Source organism: Caloenas nicobarica, chromosome 1, assembly GCF_036013445.1.
Source record: "Caloenas nicobarica isolate bCalNic1 chromosome 1, bCalNic1.hap1, whole genome shotgun sequence".
Taxonomy (NCBI): Eukaryota; Metazoa; Chordata; class Aves; order Columbiformes; family Columbidae; genus Caloenas; species Caloenas nicobarica.
The window spans coordinates 213,779,262-213,803,212 of NC_088245.1; the positions used below are offsets into that span (position 1 = coordinate 213,779,262).

Here is a 23,951-nt window from a genome sequence, read left to right on the forward strand (position 1 = left end):
CCAAACGCGGCGAATGCTAAAATTGCCGCCGCGGATAAAAAAACGTTCCCAGTGTAAAATAGATAAATGTATTAAGAATTGATCTTAAATTCTCTACGAGGTCATTACAAAAACCATGAAAGAACAGATGCTTTTCATCAAAGTTTCATTAGGCCTCTATCGATTCTGTCATTGACAAATTGCTATATTCAATCAAATTAAGTGCAACTGCCGCTGTAACCAATGTAAATTCACGTACGACGAGAGAATCGGAGCGCCAATAACTGCGGACCCTTATAGCACCACTGTGAGCATTCAGATTAAATATCAGGACAAATTTCATGTGATTTACTGAATGTCTTCAGCCGAGTTTCGGGCTGAGACCCCACGCAGAAAATCTAGGACTCCAAAATGCGTACGTTGCGGTTTCAAAGCATTTGGAAATCCTGTTTCAGAAACTGAGCTCCCTCACTTGCGTTTTATTCTACCTTTAATCTATTTGAAAAGAAAATAGTGTATTTTTAATCTGTTGGACTTGGAATTAAGCTTCAAGAGACTTTACTGTAAATTAAGCTGCCCCTTATTAGGTGCTTTTTAATTTTGGAAAGGGGAAAAAAAAAAAAAATCAATCCTCCTTCCTTCCTCCCAAACAAATCAGAATTCATTCCACTATCATAAGTATGAGGCCAAATCTGGCCGCTTTTATTTCAGCTGAATGGGAAGCGGCTCTTACTGAAGAATGTGAATTTATTTTGGACTGAGGATGCCAGAACATGTTTCCTCTCCTCTAAGTGACCTGATTTGACTTTTAGCTCAAGTTTCGCACTCGCTTCTGAGAAAACCTCCAAGAGCTGATTGACTTTATAATAACTGGCAAAAAAAAAAAAAAGATGAAAATGTCTTTTGTACCCAAGAACTTCTTCAAGCCAAAATGTCCACGAAAACACAGAAGGGGCCTAAAGTCCCGCAGAGGCCAAACTTTCTCGTTCCGAATTTCCACCGGATACTTTCATACTAAGCGAATTATGGAAAGAATAAACGAGAAAACATACACCACGGAAAATCTGCTAATGAATAAATCACCTCAAGAGAACAATGTCATAGACGTTAAAATTATTCCAGCACTTACCTGTGCATATTCTCTTTCGATTGCAGCCCTTTTCTGACTGAACGCTCTGAAAGAGGAAAAAAAAATCCATTAATATACACAGCAAAATGCTATAAATTCAATAGTTTATTTAAAAGGACTTTTTGCTAGACAATCTTTATAGTTAAACGAGCAACAAAAAAGCGAAACTGTTTGACAACTCTATATCAGTAGCATAGAAACTAGTGCACGTGGACTTCACATACGTGATGTTCGTATTTTTTAAGTTTTATTGGACCAATTCAGTTCCTGGGACTATAAATACCTTTTACTTCATTAAAGGCTCGTCAGCTTTTTGATAACCTAGGGAAGAGTTTGGTAGCACAGAATTTGGCTGTATGCATCTAGACAGACCCACTTAACTCCAATGATGCCAATCACAGCACGTCATTCTATATTAAAATCAGCGCCGTACCCTCAGGTACAGGTTCAACGTGGACCATCTCAACGTATTTTAAACCACAGGGTTTCAACACCATCGCCGTTATAACATGGAGGTTCAAACACCTAATGTCTCAGGGCTCTTTCTTCAGGAGCTTCAACTATTCCCTGTTTATCCCTTGAACAGCCAGAGTCGTTTTCTTCAAGCTCTACTAGAAACTACTAAGCTTAAGGCAACTCCATCAGCAGAAGAAAATCTAATTCTATTTAAACCAGTTACACAAGTGGCACATTAATAAAAAAAAAAAATCCTCAGGAACATCCTCTAATAAGGTTAACTCGATAAACACCAACAAAAGGAGCTCTGAACGGGCTCTTTCTGCTCCTGTCTACTCCATTTCACCCATGAAGAGCATCCACAAGCCAATGGCGCGTTGCGGGCTCCGTCTCCGCGACGGGACGGGAAACAAAAGCCTAAACACATCGTGATTGCTTAAAATTCTTTCCAGATTAATGACAGCCCCATGAGCTGGCTGTATTCCAGCTCCAATAATTCCATCCCATCTTCCTAAGTGCACCCCCGTGTATCTCAGGTGGATGTAAAGGGCTGCACGACTGTGCCATAAAATATATGAACTGGTAAAGTTATTTCGGACACTTGTAAATGACTCTTCTTTGTAAATAATTCACTATATTTCATCTAATATTACAAAATAATTTCTTTTAGGCTCTCCTGTTGCCAAGTCCAATATCCAGTTAGTTTGGCGAACACTCAATATCTTCCATAAGAACTTTCAATATAAGTAACAAGTATAAATAACTGCAGAAGTAACTAATAGGAATAAATGGAATGTCTTATAAATATTGAAAAGGTAAAAGAAAACAAGGAGCTGTCTTTGAAACAGAAATGTGGGAAGATTTCAGGCAAAGGGAGTTATTTTCCAATTCTCAGCTCATCTTATTTGAAAACATATAATCAGACCTAAATGTTATGGATACTCAGACCCTGGATATGGAGCTGGATATTTCACCATGAGGTTTTTTTTCACCCCATACAAAACAAATTCCACTTCAACTAATGGCAAGAAATATGAGACTTAAAGTAGAGAAATTTCCCAAGAGAAAATTATTTTGAGCAGGATCCAACTAACAAATGCATCACAGTTTCTTTACTTGGGAAGCCTGAAAACTTTCATGTGTGTATCTTGATTTTATGTGCAAAGCTGGATATTCTTGACCTTATTGCCATTCAAGACGGAATTTCGAGTTTCTTCGTATAAGGAAACATCTATAAGCTGAGCAAATGTTATTTAACTGTTACTGTAAAGTTTTTAAGAAACGAATTAGTGGGTCTGCAAGAAAGTAGGAACGCTATTTAGAGTTTCTTTAAACTAGGATGAATTAATATCTGCTATCGCATCTTTTTTCTCAAATTAACCATTAAGTAATGGCAAAAAATACCAGAATTACACATCCAAAAAGTGTCTTAGTTTTTGTTTCTGGACAATAATTCCTAAGTATCATTACTAACCTGCAACCGTTAATTTATGTGATATGTTTATTCTCTTTGCCCCATCAATCAAAAGTCTTTGACTGTTCAAAAAGAGGACGAGAGAATAAATACAGAGAAATTCAACAATGTTTCATGTATATAAACGAGCTAAGACCATTTTTCATTTATGTTACTCTGCACAATCCTTACATTGCAGGAAAATCTTGGTAAACAAAAAAAGATAATCAATTTTTTTAAAAAATTACACCAACCACCAGGACAAGAAGCTGCCATTTAAAAGAAACGCTAATTTATTATACGTCCAAAATGTGACCAGGAAGAAAAAATTACACTCGGGACAGTTATTTCAAGAGTTTTGACATATATGATTTAATATGAAGCATAAAATGTGAAGCAAGGAGTCAGGTCAGCGGAGAACGACACTTCGTTTTCCTGTAGAGAAACAGACGGGTTCAACCTGCTCCACTTGGGCTGGAAATGTGTAAAGCTTCCTTTTTCATGAAAAAAAATCAGTATATTAACATTAAAATATATATTAGTGTTTAATATAATAACGTTATGTTTGCCAAGATCAACCAGTCATACGAATAAAAGGATGAAAGTCACAACTTGCACAGTAAAAATAGATAAACAGTGACACCTTGAAAATCATGAAGTTAATGACTCTCTGTATTCAAAAGCTCATTTAACTGCATCTACGCAAAAATGTAAAGAGATGCTGCACGCACGGGTCTCTTGAATAAAAGAAGGGGCTAAATGTGCATAGGCGAATGTGCTTCCATTTAAAGGCTGAGAAATTCAACAACGAGCCAATGAACCATGTTTGGAATGAGTTCCCGTGTGAGATCACGATACGCAATGGTCAAAAAAAAGATGTATTAACTGATAAATTGGCACAGCTCACCCAGCACTAGCAGTTTGTGTTAGTGCAATTTCTTGGCTATGGACATTTGGATAAATATTCGGCAATTTTAATGGAAAAAAATTAAAAATCCTTCCAATTTATACAACTCTGCAAAGCATCAGAAAACGTACAAATTAGTATCCCAACAGAAATATCCAAAAACATTAGACTAAAGAAATATACCTGTTTTAACTGCCCTTGAGTCCCCAACTGCTACACTAACAAAAACAAGGAGCAGCAAATGAGATAATAAGGTGCTCGGCTCTACAGAGACAAATCAGCAGAACACGGAGCAACAGAATTGACGCTTTCAGTGCTGCGTGTCCGAAAGATAATGAAAGGAACATGGCAAAAAATAAGATGAGAAAAAGAATTAAAAAAGAAAAATTGCAGAGGAATAAAAGTTTTTTATTTTATAGGGTAATGAGGCAATTTTGAAATTCAGGGTAAAATTCAATTCACCCCATCATAAATTCTTGAAGGAAACCTAGTTAAGAACTGTAGAGCACACTGTAACATTTTCAACTGAGTCAACCCACCCAGACTCAAGGAGGTGAATCAGTGAATTATGAAATACCAAAACATTTCCAGCTTCCCAGAAAGCAGATGAAGAATAATTCATGACATCTAAAACATACGCCGGTGGAAAATTATGACTTTGCATCTTCTGCTTATAATGTACACTGGTAGCACATACTCAGTGTGCGATGATGTCCAAACTCATACTACTACATTTGGTTTATTTGTGAAGGTCAAAGGACACTATGGAAGGAAGAGGAGGAAGGAGGAGGCAGGAGGAGGAAGAAAAAAGCAAACAAGCAAAAAAAAAAAAAAAAAAAAGAAAAAAAGAGGGGGTAACCCCTGAAAACTCAAAAGCCAATATTATGTATTAAAGTAGAATTACACAACTGACTTTGTTCCTTCTCTTTGTCCCATTTCAGAGAAAACAGAAGTCACTACTGAACAATCTCAAAACCTGCTAACAGTGAATATATGCATGAATATGGTCTCATACCTGAAAAAAAAAAAAAAAACCTGCAGGTTGCAAGTTAAAATAGAGTATTAGATATCAACTCCACACCTCCCTTAACTGACAAACAGATCCAGAATGAGATGTATTTATTCTAAGCAAGGGAAATAGATCCTAACACAGGAGCAAGAGGAGAGGAACCCTGATGGTGAACTCCACACACTTGGAATATTTATGCACAAGGTGGCATTGGAATTTCCAGCCTGGCCAGCGTGTCTGGGGGGCGGGACTTGGCGTTCGCCTTTGTTGACCTTGCCGAGGTCCCTGCCAGCCCGTTTCTCCCACGTGTCAAGGTCGCTGCGATCCCGGCCCTGCCTCCAGCCCATCAACCATTCCCCCCCAGTCTGAAACCCCTCACCAAGGTGCCGAGAGCACGTTCCGTCCCGTCATCCAGGTTGTTATTAAAGTCATCAAACGGTATCGATTCAGTATTGACCTGTGAGGGATACCCAGCTGGATTTTGCTCTGCACCTCTTCCGGTTGGGAAGTGCGGCCAATTTTCCACCCATTTATCAGGCCGTGTGTCCTCGAGGTGGCTTAAAGGTGCTACAGGAGACTGTGTCAAAGGCCTCTCTAAAGTCAACACACACACCATTCGCTGTTTGTCACCTTGCCCACATCGCTGGCTCTCCCACAAGGCAAACGGGCACAATGTGTCCTTGGTAAGTCCACGTTGGCTGCTCCAAATCACCTTCTTGCACCTTCAAGAAAGGGCTTCTTGGAGGTTTTGCTCCATAATCTTCGCAGGGACTAGGTAAGGTTAACCTGTCTGCTGTTCCTCAGATCCTCCTTTTAGCCATCTTTGAAAACGCACACAGCATTTGCCCTTTTCCAGTCCTCAGGAACCTCTCCTGATTGCCACGACCTTCCAAAGTTGAGTGTGAACTATCTCACCACGCATCTGTAGTCCCAATCAGCTCACAGCTCCGCAACTGCACCCACATTTCCAATTCCTCCTGTTTGTTTCCAGCTGCACGGGCTCATGTACTTGCGACAGATCCCCAGTTATACTGGGGAGAGTCTCTTCCAGGACACTGTCCCCCAGACACTGCTTCATCAGACCTTTGCTTCAGGTTCCTCACCAGGTTTAGCTGTTGGCAAAGGTACTTGTGTCCCACCTTGTCCGACGGATCCCATCCTTCCCCAGCAGTCCTTGTTTCAACATTTAGAAGATCCAAAGCCCCGTCTGCAACATCAGCTGCACAGCCAGATGCTGAGCTCCTGGATGTGTCCACTCCTGCCAAGCCCTTCACCTCCCCAGGAAGGACTAAGAACATACCCAAGGTTCCCCTGCTTCACTCTTGTCACCAGAGTGATGCCATCACTCTTTACACATCCAGGGTCACCTCCAGTAGCATCCTAGGTGCCCACACAGGGTCACAGTCCCTATGCTGGATGAACCTTTGTGGTTGTTCTGCAGTATCCTTGATCTAACTCCCCAGCAAAACCTCCCAAGACACCAAGTCAGCTCAGCACATAGATGTTTTTGCTCCCAGCAGGAGTCTCTGGTGACCATTACCTTTCTCTGATGGTACACAGTCTGCTCACTTGATTCCACAGCTCCTTCTCTTGGTGGCAACTCAGTGTCATACCAGAGAACATCACCCACATGTTGACCCCAGCCCCAGGAAGAGGCACCACACAGACCTTGCAGCCCAAGACTTGGACAGCAGTGTCCTCTGGGTTGAGACCTCTGTTGTGCTGAGGGTAGTTGCTCCCTTTGATGTTCCCAACACCATAATTGCTCACTTTCAAGCAATTTCACATCTTGAGTCTTTGGCCCACCTTGTCTTTGTGCTGTGCCATCTGCTACATGTACTCCAGGTTCGTAGCTATATAAGCGCTCTGCAAACATCTGCTGAAGAGTCGCTTAACACTCCCTGGTCAGTCCTTTGAAGACAAAAGGATTAAATACCGCCTTGTCAAGAAATACCAACAAAAGTCATCTGTGAGAGCCAGGAGCAGCAAGCCAACGTGAGTGCCCAGATGATGATCGTTGTAGAATCAGAATAATAGAATCATTCTGGTTGGAAAAGACCCTCAAGATCATCAAGTCCAACCATTCCCCCAGCCCTGGCACTGCCCCATGTCCCTGAGAACCTCATCTCCATCTGTCCAACCCCTCCAGGGATGGTGACTCCAGCACTGCCCTGGGCAGCCTGTTCCAATGCCCCACAGCCCTTTGGGGAAGAAATTGTTCCCCACATCCAACCTCAGCCTCCCCTGGCGCAACGTGAGGCCGTTTCCTCTGGTCCTGGCGCTTGTTCCTGGGGAGCAGAGCCCGACCCCCCCTGGCTCCAAGCTCCTTTCAGGCAGGTCAGAGATCAGAAGGTCTCCCCTCAGCTCCTGTTCTCCAGCTGAACCCCCAGCTCCCTCAGCCGCTCCCATCACACTTGTGCTCCAGCCCCTTCCCCAGCTCCGTTCCCTTCTCTCAACTTGCTCCAGCACCTCAAGGCCTTTCTTGGTGTCAGGGGCCCAGAACTGCCCCCAGGATTCGCGGTTTGGCCTCCCCAGTGCCCAGCACAGGACGGTCACTGCCCTGGGCCTGCTGGCCACACCAGTGCTGGTCCCAGCCAGGATGCTGGTGGCCTCTTGGCCACCTGGGCACACGCTGGCTCATGTTCAGCCGCTGGCACCAACACCCCCAGCTCCTTTTCCGCCGGGCACTTTCCAGCCGCTCTTCCCCGAGCCTGGAGCGCTGCCTGGGGTTGGTGTGACCCCAGTGCAGGACCCGGCACTTGGCCTTGTTGAACCTCAGACAACTGGCCTCAGCCCATCCATCCAGCCGCTCCAGACCCCTCTGTTTGGCCTTCCCACCCTCCAGCACATCCACACTCCCACCCAACTTGGTGTCACCTGCAAACTCACTGAGGGTGCGCTCGATCCCCTTGCCCAGACCGTTGCACCAACTGCTATGTCAAGGAGCGAACTCTGCTGCCCTGTCTTCCAATGCGAAGGGAAACCTCACTGGAAGCACATGCATGTGTAAGCCAAAGGCGCAATGTACCAGAAGAAACGTCTTAATACTTGAAAGGTACAACAGCTGATGTTCAATAGACAAATACCTACATTTGATATGGTCATAGCTGCATTTAAACACCTCTGTAATTCCAGCTGCCACTACAAAAATCAGAAGGGGAACAACCCTGAAATACTTGGAGGGAGAGAAGGGGCCAAAACATTTTCCCCTCTTGTAGGAAAACAGGATTTCTTTAGGAATGCTGATGTTCTTGTTTGGAGGTTTAATTCACTGCTTTTAGCTGGATGCCTCATCCCACTTTCCCCAGTAACATGAAAAATGCACCATAATAAATCAATATCATACAGTTGAACAAGTGCTTTTACCTGGTTTTTAATTTTAGGACAGGTGTGTCACTAACAAAGGCGCAACTGAATTCAAAAGCACTTCAGCTACCATAAATCATCACCGGAGCTCCGTTTAGGCCAGCGCTTGGCAAGAAATGCTGAGATAACGTAGCACACGAGCAGCTGCATTAATATTCCCTTCCCACGTCCAGCAGAGACAAAACCAACATACCTGGAGCAACAATTAATCTACAGAATTATTAATCATGACAAGACTCTCAAAGGCTGCACTTAATAGCCTCCTCTTCGTGTTTTTCTGTTGACGCTAAACAGAGTTACCGCTACCGACGCATTTTAAAAGGTATGCATAAAATTCTGACTGTCTGAAGGATAAATAATTTTACAGAAAAGCACTGATTTCTCAAGTTATCTATATACAGACATCAGAAGTGAAAGCGTAACAATCCAAGTTATCAAAATTAGAGGTGTACGTCTAATAAGGGGTCTCTTGTTAGCTCCTTTCCAGCAGGTACGTGCACGTGTGGTTCTTCAGCAACGTGCCACTTCAGAGGCAATTTAAAACACTACGTCCAACGGAGGCTGAACAATCAGAAGCAATTTTCATCATAAAGTACCCACAGCTTCAAATTCAGGGACTTTTGTACATTGGGGAGTTCACATAATTACACAAAAGACCGACTTTTCCAAGGAGAAAGAACATAGAAAATGTTATCGTCTTAAGGTTTTGCCTGGGATACAGTAACAGAACCATTTTGCTGCCCGTAGCATCTATAAAAATCGCCGTCAGCTTTGTGATTTGACACGAGTATCTGGCAGATGACTAGGAAGCTCTCTAAGGTTTGCTAGGCTTACATAAAATTCAAACATGGCATTAGCAGGGAAAAGTAAGAAGTATCAGAAGATAACGAGCCTTGGTTTTTCAGTTTTAGGGTGTTCCTTTTTTTATAACATCTAAGATCACGAAAGACCAAACGAGTGACGAAAATAAAGAAAAAACAAATGTATTTAACATGCCTACATAAAATAGTTTAAGAAAGTAGCATTAGCAACCATGTACAGTTTATTTTAATCTCTTCTAGCCATAGCATGATTCCAGACACAAATTCTACTTGCCCACCGTGCTTATACTGATCATGGAACAACTTTAATTATATTTTACTTATGCATCAACAAATTCACCTAGGACAAAGCATGCAAGCTTAATTCTACAGCAGTGCTTTTGTCACAACAAACAGCCTATTTTTTCACACTAAATTTGTGCTAACACCTCTATTCACTATTGCTATCGTTCTAGCATCACAAATAAAGTATCTTTTTAAAATCTGTTAAACCTAACACAAACTTAACTTCTAGGTTGACAGACAGCGATAAATACACCACAAAAATCAAAGCGAGTGGCTTGGAAAGCAGCAAGAGTGTCCCAAATGTCGCAGGTGACCCGTACACCTGGTACAAATCCAATGGTTCTTCTGGTCGTGGTCCAAGCTGGCTGAACCTCCACCAGCTCTGAGCTGGATGCTCCAGATGTAACAGACCCACTAGCTCTGAAAATAGGGCAAAGGAGCCCTGTCTTATATATACACATATATATATATATATATACACACACACACACACACACACACACAAAATACATCTGCATCCATCCAGACAGCCATGCTCAACTGTCTTGGGAAAGTAAGGATAAATCTATTTTAAGTGTTCTCTACTAGATAGCGGAAAGTTTTTCTTATCCAAGCAGGTTAACGGGACTTTTCCTCCCTGAATCTCTCTAGAAAAGGGCAGAGGTAGAGAGATCCACACAAGGAAGAAGTTTCACCTTAACAAGAAAATGTAAAAGAATTAACTCCTTTATCACAACTCTTTCTACTGTCAGACCACTTGAAAGTCATCGGCAACCGCAGATACCCCATCAGGGAGGGCACTGGTTCCAATCACTCTCGGACTGGTCGCATTCAACTTAACTCTGGATTTCAGTCAAACCGAGGTTGCCTCTCTAAGACCAGACCTCACGCCTTTGCTCTTGCAAAAGGGCAAATGAAGAAATTAAGAAATTGTAAGCAAGCAGAAACTCAGTTCATTTCATTTAAGACCGTACTCTCCACGGCCACAGAGCACCTCAGCTTCCTTTTCACCAGATGCACTATTACAGCAAATAATAGCCATTATGTTCAGGTTTTAAAATAACAAACTCTCTTTTGTTCAATCAGCTTATATCATCTGAAGGAAACAGATCTCTTCCTCAAAAAGTGACTGTATTACATGCACACTGTTACCTTCCAGATTCATCTGATAAAGAATAAGCAATTTACCAGCATTTTCTAAAAGGAGCAAAAGTCTGGATCCTTGAGCACATAAACCTCCTATTCCACAGCAGGTTTGAATAATATAAGCACTACTACTATTGCCTTTCCTGCTGAAGACTTCGTACCACCTATTAAATAAACTTTAGAATAAGTTACTGTACTGTGTTGAGCATTTTATTGCACTGTCCAAAAGATGTTGAGCCACATTTGTATCACAGCAGCCTTGAGGGGTTTCTCCTGAAATTCCCGAGCTTCCCACACAACAGGATGGTTTGCTCCTCAGCTTTCTGGAAGGCTTCCTTGGAAAAACTAAGCTAAGACCATCAATCCAGGCGTATTTCCGCTTCCTGGCTGCTTCCCAGGAGATTCTGCCCACCAAGTGAATGAACAAGCCGAATTCTGCTCTCGTAGCAGCCTGTCTCCAGGTCCTGAAGTCAATTTCTGGTCAGAGAAGCCCAAGGTGACACTAGTCTGGGCAGGACTCCTAACAGCATGTTACAAATACCAGCCTTCCTCCCATGACGAGCATGAACAATTTGCTGTTCTTACACCACAAGCATCTCAACGCAGTGTGAATGTGGCCTCCAGGCCAAGACTTTTAACAAGAGCGTACTAATACAGTCACTGCTGGATAAACCAAGTTCCCGTCAGCTATGAAAACACGCAAGCCAGAAGAACAAACTCAAAACCACCCACCCTCGTGAGGTCACCCACAGCCTAAACTTTTGCCCACAACCACAGAGTCATAGAATAGTTCAGGCTGGAAGAGACCTTAAAGATCATCTAGTTCAAGCCCTGTCATGAGCAGGGACATCTGCACCAGCTCAGGTTGCTCAGAGCCCCGTCCAGCCTGGCCTGGGATGTCTCCAGGAATGGTTCAGCCACCACCTCTCTGGTCAACCTGGGACAGGCTCTCACCACCCTCAGCAGCAACAATTTCTCCCTCATGTCTGGCCTGAATTTTTTTCCTTTAGTTTAAAACCATCACCCCTTGTCCTATCACAACAGGCCCTGCTCAAAAGCCTGTCCCCATCTTTCTTCTCAGCCCCTTTTAAGTCCAGAAAGGCCGCACTAAGGTCTCCCTGGAGCTTCTCTTCTCCAGCTGAACACCCCAACTCTCTCAGCCTGTCCTCCCAGCAGAGCTGTTCCAGCCTCGCATCATTTCTGGGGCTCCTCTGGCCCCTCTCCAGCAGCTCCATGTGTGTCCTGTGCTGAGGACCCAGAGCTGGCCCAGCACTGCAGGGGGGTCTCCCCAGAGCGGAGCAGAGGGGCAGAATCCCCTCCCTCCACCTGCTGCTCACGCTGCTGGGGATGCAGCCCAGGACACGGGTGCATTTCTGGGCTGCAAGCGCACGTTGCGGCTCATGGCCAATCTTTCACCCCCAGCACCCCCAAGTCCTTCTCCTGGGGGCTGCTCTCCATCCCTCCATCCCCAGCCTGGATTGATACCAGGGGTTGCCCCAACCCAGGTGCAGGACCTTGCACTTGGCCTTGTGGAACCTCATGAGGTTCACATGGTCCCACCTCTCCAGCCTGTCCAGGTCCCTCTGGATAGATCCTTTCCCTCCAGCGTGTCCAGCGCACCCCTCAGCTTGGTGTCATCGGCAAACTTGCTGGGTTCACTCAATCTCACCGTTTGTGTCACCAACAAAGACATTAAACAGCACCCAGTCCCAGTACCAACCCCTGAGGAACATGGAATCACAGAATGTCAGGGATTGGAAGGGACCTCGAAAGCTCACCCAGTCCAATCCCCCGCCGGAGCAGGAACACCCAGATGAGGTTACACAGGAAGGTGTCCAGGCGGGTTGGAATGTCTGCAGAGAAGGAGACTCCACAACCTCCCTGGGCAGCCTGGGCCAGCCTCTGGCACCCTCACTGAGAAGAAGTTTATTCTCAAATTTAAATGGAACCTCCTGTGTTCCAGTTTGTACCCATTGGCCCTTGTCTTATCATTGGTTGTCACCGAGAAGAGCCTGGCTCCATCCTCCTGACACTCCCCCTTTCCATATGGATCCCCATGAATGAGGTCACCCCTCAGTCTCCTCTTCTCCAGCTCCAGAGCCCCAGCTCCTCAGCCTTTCCTCACACGGGAGATGCTCCACTCCCTTCAGCATCTTCGTGGCTGCGCTGGACTCTCTCCAGCAGTTCCCTGTCCTTCTGGTACTGAGGGGCCCAGAACTGGACGCAATATTCCAGATGTGGTCTCACCAGGGCAGAGCAGAGGGGCAGGAGAACCTCTCTGACCTACTGACCACCCCCCTTCTAATCCCCCCCAGGTCCCATTGGCCTTCCTGGCCACAAGGGCCCAGTGCTGGCTCATGGTCATCCTGCTGTCCCCAGGACCCCCAGGTCCCTTTCCCCTACACTGCTCTCTAATAGGCTATTCCCCAACTTATACTGGAACCTGGGGTTGTTCCTGCCCAGATGCAAGACTCTGCACTTGCCCTTGTTCTATTTAATTAAATTTTTCCCCGCCCAACTCTCCAGCCTGTCCAGGTCTTGCTAGATGGCAGCACAGCCTCTGGTGTGTCAGCCACCCCTCCCAGCTTGGTGTCAACACCACTCGTCACTGGTCTCGACGTGGGCATTGAGACACTGACCGCAACTCCAAGTGCGACCATCCAGCCAGTTCCTCATCCGCCGAGTGGTCCATCCATCGAATCCACACCTCTCCAACTTACAGACCGGAACGTCATGTGGGACAGTGTCAAATGCTTTGTACAAGTTCAGGCAGAAGCTCCATGAGAAGCCAGTGACATTTCCTTCCTGTGAACGAACCTAAGGTCTGTCTGACTTCAGCAGATGTATGAAGGACACCTTTACCACTCTCAAAACACAAGCATTTGTAACACCAAGAAACTCTCTGCTTGCTGAGCCAAGAAATTCAGCAATTCTCCCTGCAGCTCATTGGCAAGTCATCCTTCACTTTTCTTACTCACCTCTGTGTATGGGTCCAGTTCTCTGGCAAGTATAAAAGAAAAAAAAAAAAAGTGGGAATTCTTGAAACTTGATTTAAATATATACAGTCTTTTTACTACCTCCTTTCCAGTCTTAAGAGTCAGCTGTTCTGAATACAGCTTCGTAACTTCCTGCAGAATGGTACTGACAATTCAAATGTCCTGTAACGTACTGGACCTCTTCTCCCCTCTATAAATTCCTTTCTACAACACATATCGCTGTTTTCAAACAGTAGCTTTCCTCAAGCAAATAAAAGCTACAATATCCACCCCATCCCTTTTATAGCCAAGTACACAGTGATCCCTTGTTGACTCAGCTACCACGGAACATTTTACTACCCTGAGGAGTCTTGCTACATCTTTCTCCTCCTGTTCTGCTACACTGAGGATGATTTACAGTACCTCAAAAACTGCACCTGATTCAGCATCTCGATGCTGCAATTAAAAGTACACTTTTCCTGCCGCTAAAACTAATCATTTCAGACGGCTTTGCTACGATTTGTCCTTTGGAATGTTTAAATATCCACTTATTCTCAACGAGGATAAACTACACTAAAGGAAAATTCTCTTGAAGGTAAGCAGAGGTATTAAAGCAGAAAACACCTCAACCAATTTGCAGAATAACTGATTACAACTTAAACCAGAGAAGGCTTAACCTCCTATACAAGAAACAAGGGGCGACACACGTAAAAGACTGAATTTCTCTCAACCTTTTTTACTACAAAACAGGTTTCTGGTAAATAGAGGAAAAGCAAATAACTTCTATTATCTACAGAAGATAGTAGAAACCTCCCAAGTGACCCTAAGCTTTTAACACCACCACAAAATTCAAGGCTCTCGGCTCTATTACCCTTCAATCACTGTATTGGCAGATGAGTTTAAAAACGATGCTATTTTTGAAAATCTGGGCACTATTGCTCTTCTAACCCCACTCAATTCAAAGGAGTAAAAGCCTAATTTGCCTTCCATGGCCACAGACAGAGAGCAGATAAATAAGATCTTGCTTTGAAATATAAAATCCACACAGTCCAACTCTGAATTTCTTGACTTTCGAAGGTCTCCCACATGAGTGATTTCCTGCTGTTTAAAAAAATAACCCTCTCTCAAAAGCCCATTTCTATTCTAAAGAATATATCCCTTTTTCACAATACGGGGTGTTTCAAAAAGATGGACCCAATTGCAAAGCTACAGAGATTTCAAAGCGGGTCCATCTTTTTGAAACACTCTAGTTTAACTGATATACTTAAAACCTGCGCTTTCGATGCGTTAAGATGAAGACACCATTTTCACCAGGACATTTTGAGTTTTGTGCAAGTTCAGGTGTTCTTTGTAACATGCATAACACACACCTTGGTAACATTTAGAACACAAGATTTTTAATGCAGCATGTGGAACACGCTCAGTAAAAGTTACCCGATTTAAACAAAAATAGTAACATAAAGGCAAAATATTTACAAACCCACACGCAAACTGGAGTTTAGACAGGAGATATTTGTGATTTTTATCAGCACAAGCCTCCAATTAATCAGAAGCTTCTCCTTCGTAAACCTATCAAAAATGACAAAGCAATTTTCTCCCAAGTTTCAGCTTTAAACAGGCTTTTGAACTAAGATTTTATTCATCATTTAAAATGTTCCAATCCACACAACCTATGATAAACGACTCTTCCTTAAACCATGAAATATCTTTACCTCGTGCCTGAACAATGACCCTCTAGCAATGCACACAGAAAATATTTCCAGACAACATTAAACAGCGTGCAATGTCCTCGCCATAAATCACATCACTGTACAGTTCGGGATTAGGATGAGTTGCCACTAGCAACAGAGCCAAAAAAATCAATTGTCACTAAATAGAGAGAATTCCTGTAGCCTCAAACGTAGGCAATGTTTTCAGCAATTTGTCTCAGAAAAGTATTAGCGTGTGATCAGAGAAAGACGACATCCAGACACAAAACAACGCTAAAACAATAGAGTTTTCCCTTTAGTAGAATAAAAAAGAAAACAAAAAGAACAACTAGCAAGCTGCTGGTGAGCGTGAACATTTCATTCACCCTTTTCAAAATAAAAGCGCATCATTTTCATAGCTTTATAGTATTAGTGTTTACAACAGATTGGTTTTAGAGCTTAAGTGTATTTAAATGATCACCCACCAGTTTTGCTTTCAAATGGGAAACTAAGCAAACATTAGGGAGAGACACAATTGAGACAAATCCAAATGTATTTTTCTCTAGGTTACCCAACCCTGATTCATCATATTCAAGGTATTTCCTATTTAGCAAAACACATTATCATTCAGTCTACTGGGAGGTTTTCGAAAACAGGAATATGAGGAGTTTCTTTGATCCTCATTTGCTGAACAGCTCTCTGAAGAAGCCAAGACACATTTCATCATTCAAGCAGCTTATTTCATCCTGGATTTGCAAAATGGTTTGTAGTAGGCAACAACCACCTTCAGAGTTTTTAACCTTACTCATCTGTCACATTTTAGGAATGTTGCCAGTGCCACCCAGGTTTATTACAAAGACTTTTCTCCTTTCTTTAGCTGTATTTTTAATACAGGCACTTCATTTTAAAATTATGCCCTTCACAAGGTTTCATTAAGTCAAATTCTGTATTTTAATATATTCGACAGGTAATAATAATTACCATAATTTTTTTTTCCTCAAAGTACAATTGCCTTGTTTTGTAAGAATACAGTACATGTACTGTTTTTCTTAATAACATTTAATGGTTCACTGAAAATATGCGGCCCAGTTTCTAAAATGCATCTGCAGGTTTATCTCAGAGTATCCTTCATAAAGTTTTAACGGAGCACAAGCTGCAACTGAACGCAATTTATCCCCACTCCTCACGTAACACGCAGACCTCAGCACGTTCACTGCTAAAATACATGTTATTTACACCCCAATCGTACCGTTCTATGCGCTAACCCGTCCGTACCTTCACAAAAAAGCTGCTGTTGTTGAAGAAACAGCTGCTATTTGTTGCACGGCTCCCTACGCAGATGGCGTAACAAGAAAGCACATTCCTGCTCACCATATAGTTTTCTGCAAACAACACTGTTCAGAGTTTTCCTTCAAAGGATATTTAAACCTGCTCGTACTTTGGATGCATGTGGATCTGTCAGCCACTGAGAACTGCAAAATGCACATTTCCTCCCATCACCTTCTCATTTCCCTGCTGGAATTATTCAACGTTACATCCCAACTACAGGTTGTGGTGCACATGCTATGGAAAAAGAACTATCTCCACCACCTGTTCTAAATAAACTCTGGAAAGGCCGCTCGGTTCTCTGTGATTCAGCTCATCCCTGGGCCATGCGGGACTCCGAGGAAGCAACAGGGGAGGCACTGAAACAGAACGATGCTTTCTGAATTTGGTGCTATTGTTGGAATGATGAGAAAAGGAGTGGAGGCAGCTAAATTTCTGTAGGTAGAGAATCTGGTGGAGTGGCGGGGGGAACTAAAACAAACTCTAGTATTTTCTTACTTATGCCACTCACCAGCAGGCCTGGCAGGGCTCCGCTTCTCTTTGAACTGTTTCTTTTCCAGTTCGGCTCATCTCCTGCTCTGGAATGGTGCCATTCCTCACCTCTACCCATTTCACCTGGGAAGGTTCTCAGGTACAACCAGTCTTTTGTGCTTTGATCGTTCGCTACACAGGGAAAGAGAAGCCAGGGTCCCACCTCATCCTTTTCTCAAAAAGCAGAAACATAACTCAAGCCTACCGCCAACCAGCCTCCTAGAAAAGTTATTTGAAAGAGTACAAGAAGCCTTTTCTTGCCACTGGCTTTCCTTGATCTTGATTACTACCTGTAGTACCATCGGCTGCTACAAACACCTCGGGATGGGAAGCCCAACAGAGGATAATCTTCCCCAAAGGCAACTACAGCTCAGGTGCTTAAGGAGGAATTACAACTTAGTTTTCAATGTAAATAAATTTATGAAAACAGGACTTTTGGGGAGCAGGAGTATCAGATAGTTATTTTCCTGAATGAAAAGCTACAGTAGAACCAGACACAGTCGCTGTTCCAGGTCACCTCTGCGATGGCCGTTTGCCAGCACAGCGAGGTGAAGAGAAAGCAAAACGCATTTCAAACATCTACGTACCTATGTCAACAAAACAGGGCCCAGTCCTCGTCTAATATCGAACTAACCTTTTAAATTAAAAGAATTTCAAAATTTCGAACAGATAAAACTTCTACAGCAGGGAGATCCATCTGCTCACTTGGAAGTAGAAAAGTCTTTGGTTGCATCTGGATTCACAACATTTCTTTGGCTGAAAGGTTCTGCTCTGGGTTATGAACGAGACGGCAGTGTCATAGCCCACCTCCACGTGAAGGACTTGGCAGCTCCAACAAGCAGAGAACATCAAAGCACCCCTGCTAAGCAAAAAGAATTTTTTGGGAAAGATCAAAGCTCAATGTGCTCCACAATCCAGGCCAGGGGGTGTTTAAAAGCCTACCCCAAACTCCAGAACAAAGCTCGCTGTGGACAGTCGCGCTCCTCCGGCACGGCAGAGCTCTGCGGTCACAGCAAACCTTGGCTGCGGCACACAGAACACGAGCGGTCGCAAGTCCAAGTCTCCCCAGGAAATCAGGAATAACAACATCACCGTCCTTGATTTCAAGTAAAAGAAACATACCCTCACTCCTACTTTACATTTGTAAGGATGAAAGTGAAGACAGCCGTCTCTTAATAAAAGAAAAGGGAGCACAGACAGCAAGCATGTACAGAAGAAAGAATTAAAGAACATTTTTATCGGGCTTCAGCAACACACTAGATGATGCTCAAACTCTTTATGTAGATTGTTATACTATTTCTTGAGTACCAAATGCCCAGTAGCTGCTAGAGAAGCAATAAAAACATAGAGGATGTAATTCCCCTGGTGTTAGAGATAGTAAAGCCACTTCTCCCCCAGCAACAGGCAGACTGAAACACCAACTTTAGCCACTCTTTGGATAGTGGCATGAAAATACTGCAGATTTACAAATGAAAGACTCATGTAATAACAACGATTATTTTCACTTCCTCGGCAGAAAAGCCTAAGCTTCAAATGCTCAGAAAAACTGGAGTATAAGGCCTTCTTTGTTTTCTACGTGACTGATTAGCTCATAGTAACTACCCAAAATCTGCTTTCACGTAGATTAATATAAATACGCCTCCCAGATCGTTACACATTTGAGCTGTTCACTTATATTTGAAACGCAAGAAAAGAACCAAGAAGCGAAATACAAACTAGTCTTACTGAAACTGCTCAAAGAAACTGCACAAATTACTTTTATTTCATCTCTTTTCTATGGAAAATGTGGAATACAAGGAATAGCCACAACTCCCGCTAACAGATCCAAAGATATTAGTTATACAAAATACTTCAATACCTCAAAAATATTAATATGTTTCCTCTACAGAGATCTGAGCATTCTTTTAACTGCAAAGAAAACATGAGATTGCTCAAAGATCTAGAGAAGAAACCAAATCATGCACCCTGAATCATTTTGCTCACAAATTCCCACAGGGTTCTGCTATCCTGCTTGAAAAAAATACAACACACACACCAAAAAATAAAAACAGCTAAGAAAAACATACTACAGGCATTTTCTTCCCTGTCTGGATTATCGAAGTCTCAAAGAGATCCACTCCAGTAGGTTTATTGGCTGCTTTTATAGGGAGAAAGAGAAAAAATATTGTCTAGTATCAAAAGGGTTTTAACCAACCTAAGGATAGTTCCGTAAAGAGAATTAAAGTTACTACAAGGTACTGAAATGCAAAGCATTCAGCTTTTAAAACCCACACTTATACAACATGTTACCGTGCTATATATTCTATTTCAACTCCGCTACTGCTCCAGACATGGTCCCATCCAACACTGTCATCTCCAGCAATACTGAACAGAGGCGAGGAAAAAAACCAGTAGAGATCTGGAGTTCTCTGCTTGAAAGAGCCACATGGAGAAGACAACGAGCAACGGTAGAAGTTGCACTGAGAGAGGTTTCATATTGATGCAAGACAGAAATTTTTTACATGGAGAACAAGCAATCGCTGGAACAACCTTCCCAGGGCCACGGTAGATTTGTCATTGCTGGAGGTTTTCAAGATGTGATGGGACAGGGTGCTGGGGAATGTCACCTGGGCTCCCTTTGCCACAACAGGTTGGACAAGATGGTCTTTTGAGGTCCCAACCTGAGCTGTTCTATGATTCTATGAACTTGTGGACCACAGTTGACGTGTATTTTGTCAATTTAGGGCAAAGTCAAGCAGATGACACCAAGTTGGGTGGGAGTGTTGATCTGCTGGAGGGTAGGAATTCCATATAGAGGGAGCTGGACCGGCTGGTCCTCTCTGGACCTCACAATGGTCCTCTCTTAATTAGTGTTTTCTCCTTGTAATTTGCATGGAACCGAATCCTAAAAGCAACACTACCATTCCCAGAAATGCCTTGGTTTCTCCCAGCTGTACAAACATAAACACTGTAGCAGATCTTGTCTAGAAAATGCGAACACTGGACCTATGAACACGTCTCTCACACAACTACATGGACTAACGGCGTTGGGAAGAATCAGAAGATAAAGAGGAAATTCAAAAGCGGGACCTATTTCTAATCAGATGTTACTAGGCAGCTATATTTACTTGTGCTCTTATTTATCAGCTTAGATCACATGGAGAGAATTTGAAACAATCACACAAAATCAATTAACATGAAAGAAAACTTCGTAACAACCAGCACATTAAAATAACATGTAAAGCCGCTGCCATCTATGCCCTTTTTCACTCGTGGCAACACAGAAGTACATTTCGAGATAAGACGGGTTAAAACCAGGCTGGGTAAACACCAACAGTATGAAAAGCAGCTGCCAGAACTCAAGACACCACAATGTCGCCTATTATAGCTTTTCTGAATTTATTTTTTAATTCGTAAGTCACTCCAATCTCTCTCCTCTGTCTCTGCCTGTTTTTCGGATGGGCGTTGATTTTTAGAGCAAACGTTAACAGAAATTCAACAGCATCACACACAGTAGTGTTTCCAGATAGAAATTCACTACTATGACAAAGAGATACGACTATTTTACTACGCTGCAGGAAGTCTGGAAAATGTTTGGGTCAATGTTATTTCATTTTTTAAATAATTCAGGTCTTCATCTCTGCCATACTCAAACTCTGAATTAAAACCAAAGTACTTCCACTTTTATACACTTAGAAAATAATTTATTTTCTCAAATTTCCAGCCTTTCCAAATACTGCCAGGAATGTCTCACAAAATATACAAATTCATTTATTCTTATATTCAAACACCTTTAAAAGCACTTTTGATCTGAGAGCATCTTAAGAGTATCATACCCACAAGAAAAAATGTGGCTTGTTTGGTTTTTTTTGCCTCCTCTCTTTCTTTTTCTCCCCTCCAAATATGCATATAGAACACAACAGAGGCAAAAAAAATAACTTATTTATGCTCAGCATTGTATGTATTTAAACACGGCCACAAGCACCAACATTTTCTTCGCTAACGCTGGCTCACATCTGGCATACGAGCTAGAAATAACTACACTTAGTGGCTTTACCACCATAAATCTTCGCAAGGCTTCCGCGTGGCTGAGCTCTCCTCATAAAATCAGACACCGACGTGTTTTGTCTTCCTCATTAAAGGGACGTTTGCTGGAGAAAGCGCAGGAGGACGGAGCTGCGTGCGAACAACGTCCTGGGAGCCGCCGGAGATGGGACCTGAGCACGTTCTCACCGGCACAAAGAAAGGGATACTTAAAATAAGGAACATCTCCGAACGTTAAGAACAACTTTTAAAAGGTAAGAATAGATTCTACACGCTTACAATAGCACACAGGAAAAAACCAGGTGTTTTTTTTAGTTGCTTTCACTCACTTTCCTCAAGTATTAATTGGAAATAATGTGTCTATTTCAGAAATAAACACAACTGAACACCTACAAACATTAACCCAATACAAAGCCTCTAACTTAATGTATTCTTACTATGCATTTTGGAAAAATGTTATTAAACTTTTTAAACCTACTATTAAAAAAAAGAAAAACACTAAACGCTACTTTGAGTCATTTTCATTTACTGCAAATACTTGACTGGAATAACTTTGGTTTAAGTTTTGCCATTTTTAAAGCACGTTTTCAAAAATACAAATGCAGAACACCTTTTTTTGGGTGCTTCCATACTACAGCAAGCAACTAAGACAACTGAATAAGTTCACTGACTATTAAGACAGAAAAAAATCAGGTGCATATTTATCAGAAAACTCAAATCACCACGTGCAATACAAGATACCAGTCGGGTTAAAAGTCCAGGAGGAGCAGGAGAAGCTCATTTCAATAGCCAGCTGGGATGGCAAGTAAATTAACACAGTACAAAGTTCTCTGCAGTTAAGATAACCACTATCTGAATAAAATAATTTCAAAAGAAAAGAACACAATCTATTTCTCTTTTTACCTCCACATCCCCTATGATAAGTATTTACATGAGGTATGATTTGATAATACCATTTTCTTCATTTGTCAGGACAAGATTCCCACTCGCTGGCATTGCAAAGGCACAAGGTTTTCAAGCTCTCCTCATGGGACTTGACCCAAATGCAAAAACTCAAATATGAAAAAGAAATTCACCCAATGCACCATCAGGAGGCTGGCTGAACAGGTCCATAACGTAAATTCTGTACGTTTCTTAAGAAGATCTTCAGCATCCATTTACATCAGGTTCAACTAGACACCAAATACACACAGGTTCCCATTATAACTTTTAGTAAAAACATAAAAACCACTTAAGATACAGCAGCAACTGTGGGATTCTCTGAGTCATATCAGCTTCTATCATTTTTTAGAAGCGCTGACCTGCGATGCTGTTCACACTAGGGACCGTGGACAAGGTTTTATTTTCTGATTAACTGTGGCACAAACGTTGCCATTGCCCAGAATCAGTGTTTACAATGTGCCGGAGGGTATTTTCAGCATCACAAAAATTGAATTTGTTCTGAGCCAGCTTGAAAACACCTCAGCAAAGCCAGTCCTGGTGGTGCAATAGTCTCCTGCTCTTCACCACACCCTTCTCGCAAAGGTGAGACATGAATCTGTGCCCGCAAGACAAGATAAAATAATGGACCGTGAACCAGATTAACATGATATCAGCTTCATTAGCAGATGCACGTTTCCATGTTCACCTGCGAGCGTCTACAAGAACTTCCAGAGGAAAGACAAGGCTGGCACGGATGGGAGGGGAAATAAAAACAACATCTTTAGCCGGGAAGCTGGATGCAAAGGGTGGAGTGGCCTCTATCAATAGCCTCAACATCCCAAGGCACAGCAGGTCTTGTTTACAAGAGTCTGTTTGTAGCTTACACTAAAAAGGCTGAAAATACCGTCTGCACAAGATGCTAAAAGCACTATTGGCAAAGGATGCCAAACCTGCAAAACAAACCTTTTCCCACCAAACGTGATGAAACAAATACAACAAAACACCAGAGGAAATTAAGCCAGGCTACACTAATTGCGTCTGGAATGATAAGAATGCTCTTCCTCTTTCCAATGCAGCTTATCAGGATATGTGTGCTGTGTCCTGAACATCTTTTATTCCCCTCACATATGGGGTTTTGGAAGGAAGAGTGAGGATTAAAAATACTTAAAGCCTCAAAAGGAAAGTCTTCCCCACAGAATCAGGTTTGGGTTTGATCAAGCGGATCAAAGGAAGAGCTATTTGTTCCTTTAAAATTATCCTGTATCATGTATTCTAATAGACATACCTCATTTGGTCAATTGTCAGCTACGCCTTGCGATTGCCACCATAAAAATCTGTAACAAGGGCAACTTTACAGGACTGCATCGAAACCGCTGGTTTTCTAGAGCTCTGCCAAGCAACATTGTGGTGAAAAATGATAGTTAGCTCCAGGAATGGCCGTACCCGGACAAAATTCAGAAAACAAACCAATCACACAACCTTCTGCAAGTTAAAGGATTCATTCTTAAAAAAGGGCATGGAAACAAAACTGAAAATGCAACCTTTGGTAAAGAATGCAGGGTGTACTTAGAACCAGAATCCTCTTGCTTTTTGACCAGCTGACCTAACAAACCTGAATTCTCCCAAAAGCTTCTAAGGAAACACAAGCCCTTAAAAATCAGACTTTTAGAGCATGTGTTGGAACTGCTTTAATAAACAAAAGCTCCTTCAAATGCAAACCTTAAAGCTAAAATGGAGGAAAAATGTTTTCTTTCTGATGTGAGAAATGGATTGTTGTTTGGATTTTTTTGGTTTTTTACCCTCTTACTTCTGCTACCAAAAAAAAAAAAAAAAAAAAGAATCATCAAAAATAAACCTCCATCAGTTAACCAAAAACTATAAAGCTACTCAGAAATATTGAAATGGGAGATCCATTACTTTTTTCTGTTAGGGATTT

At 42.5% G+C, this 23,951-nt stretch overlaps 1 protein-coding gene across 1 annotated transcript in view; it reads right to left on the minus strand.

Annotated features, from left to right (window-relative positions):
• Positions 1-23,951, minus strand: part of FCHSD2 (FCH and double SH3 domains 2) — a 162,993-nt gene that overhangs the window by 129,395 nt on the left and 9,647 nt on the right. Inside the window, exon 3 of the mRNA XM_065658161.1 lies at positions 1,109-1,154. Within this exon, the coding sequence (XP_065514233.1) occupies positions 1,109-1,154 (46 nt within the window). The remainder of the gene's footprint in view (positions 1-1,108; positions 1,155-23,951) is intronic.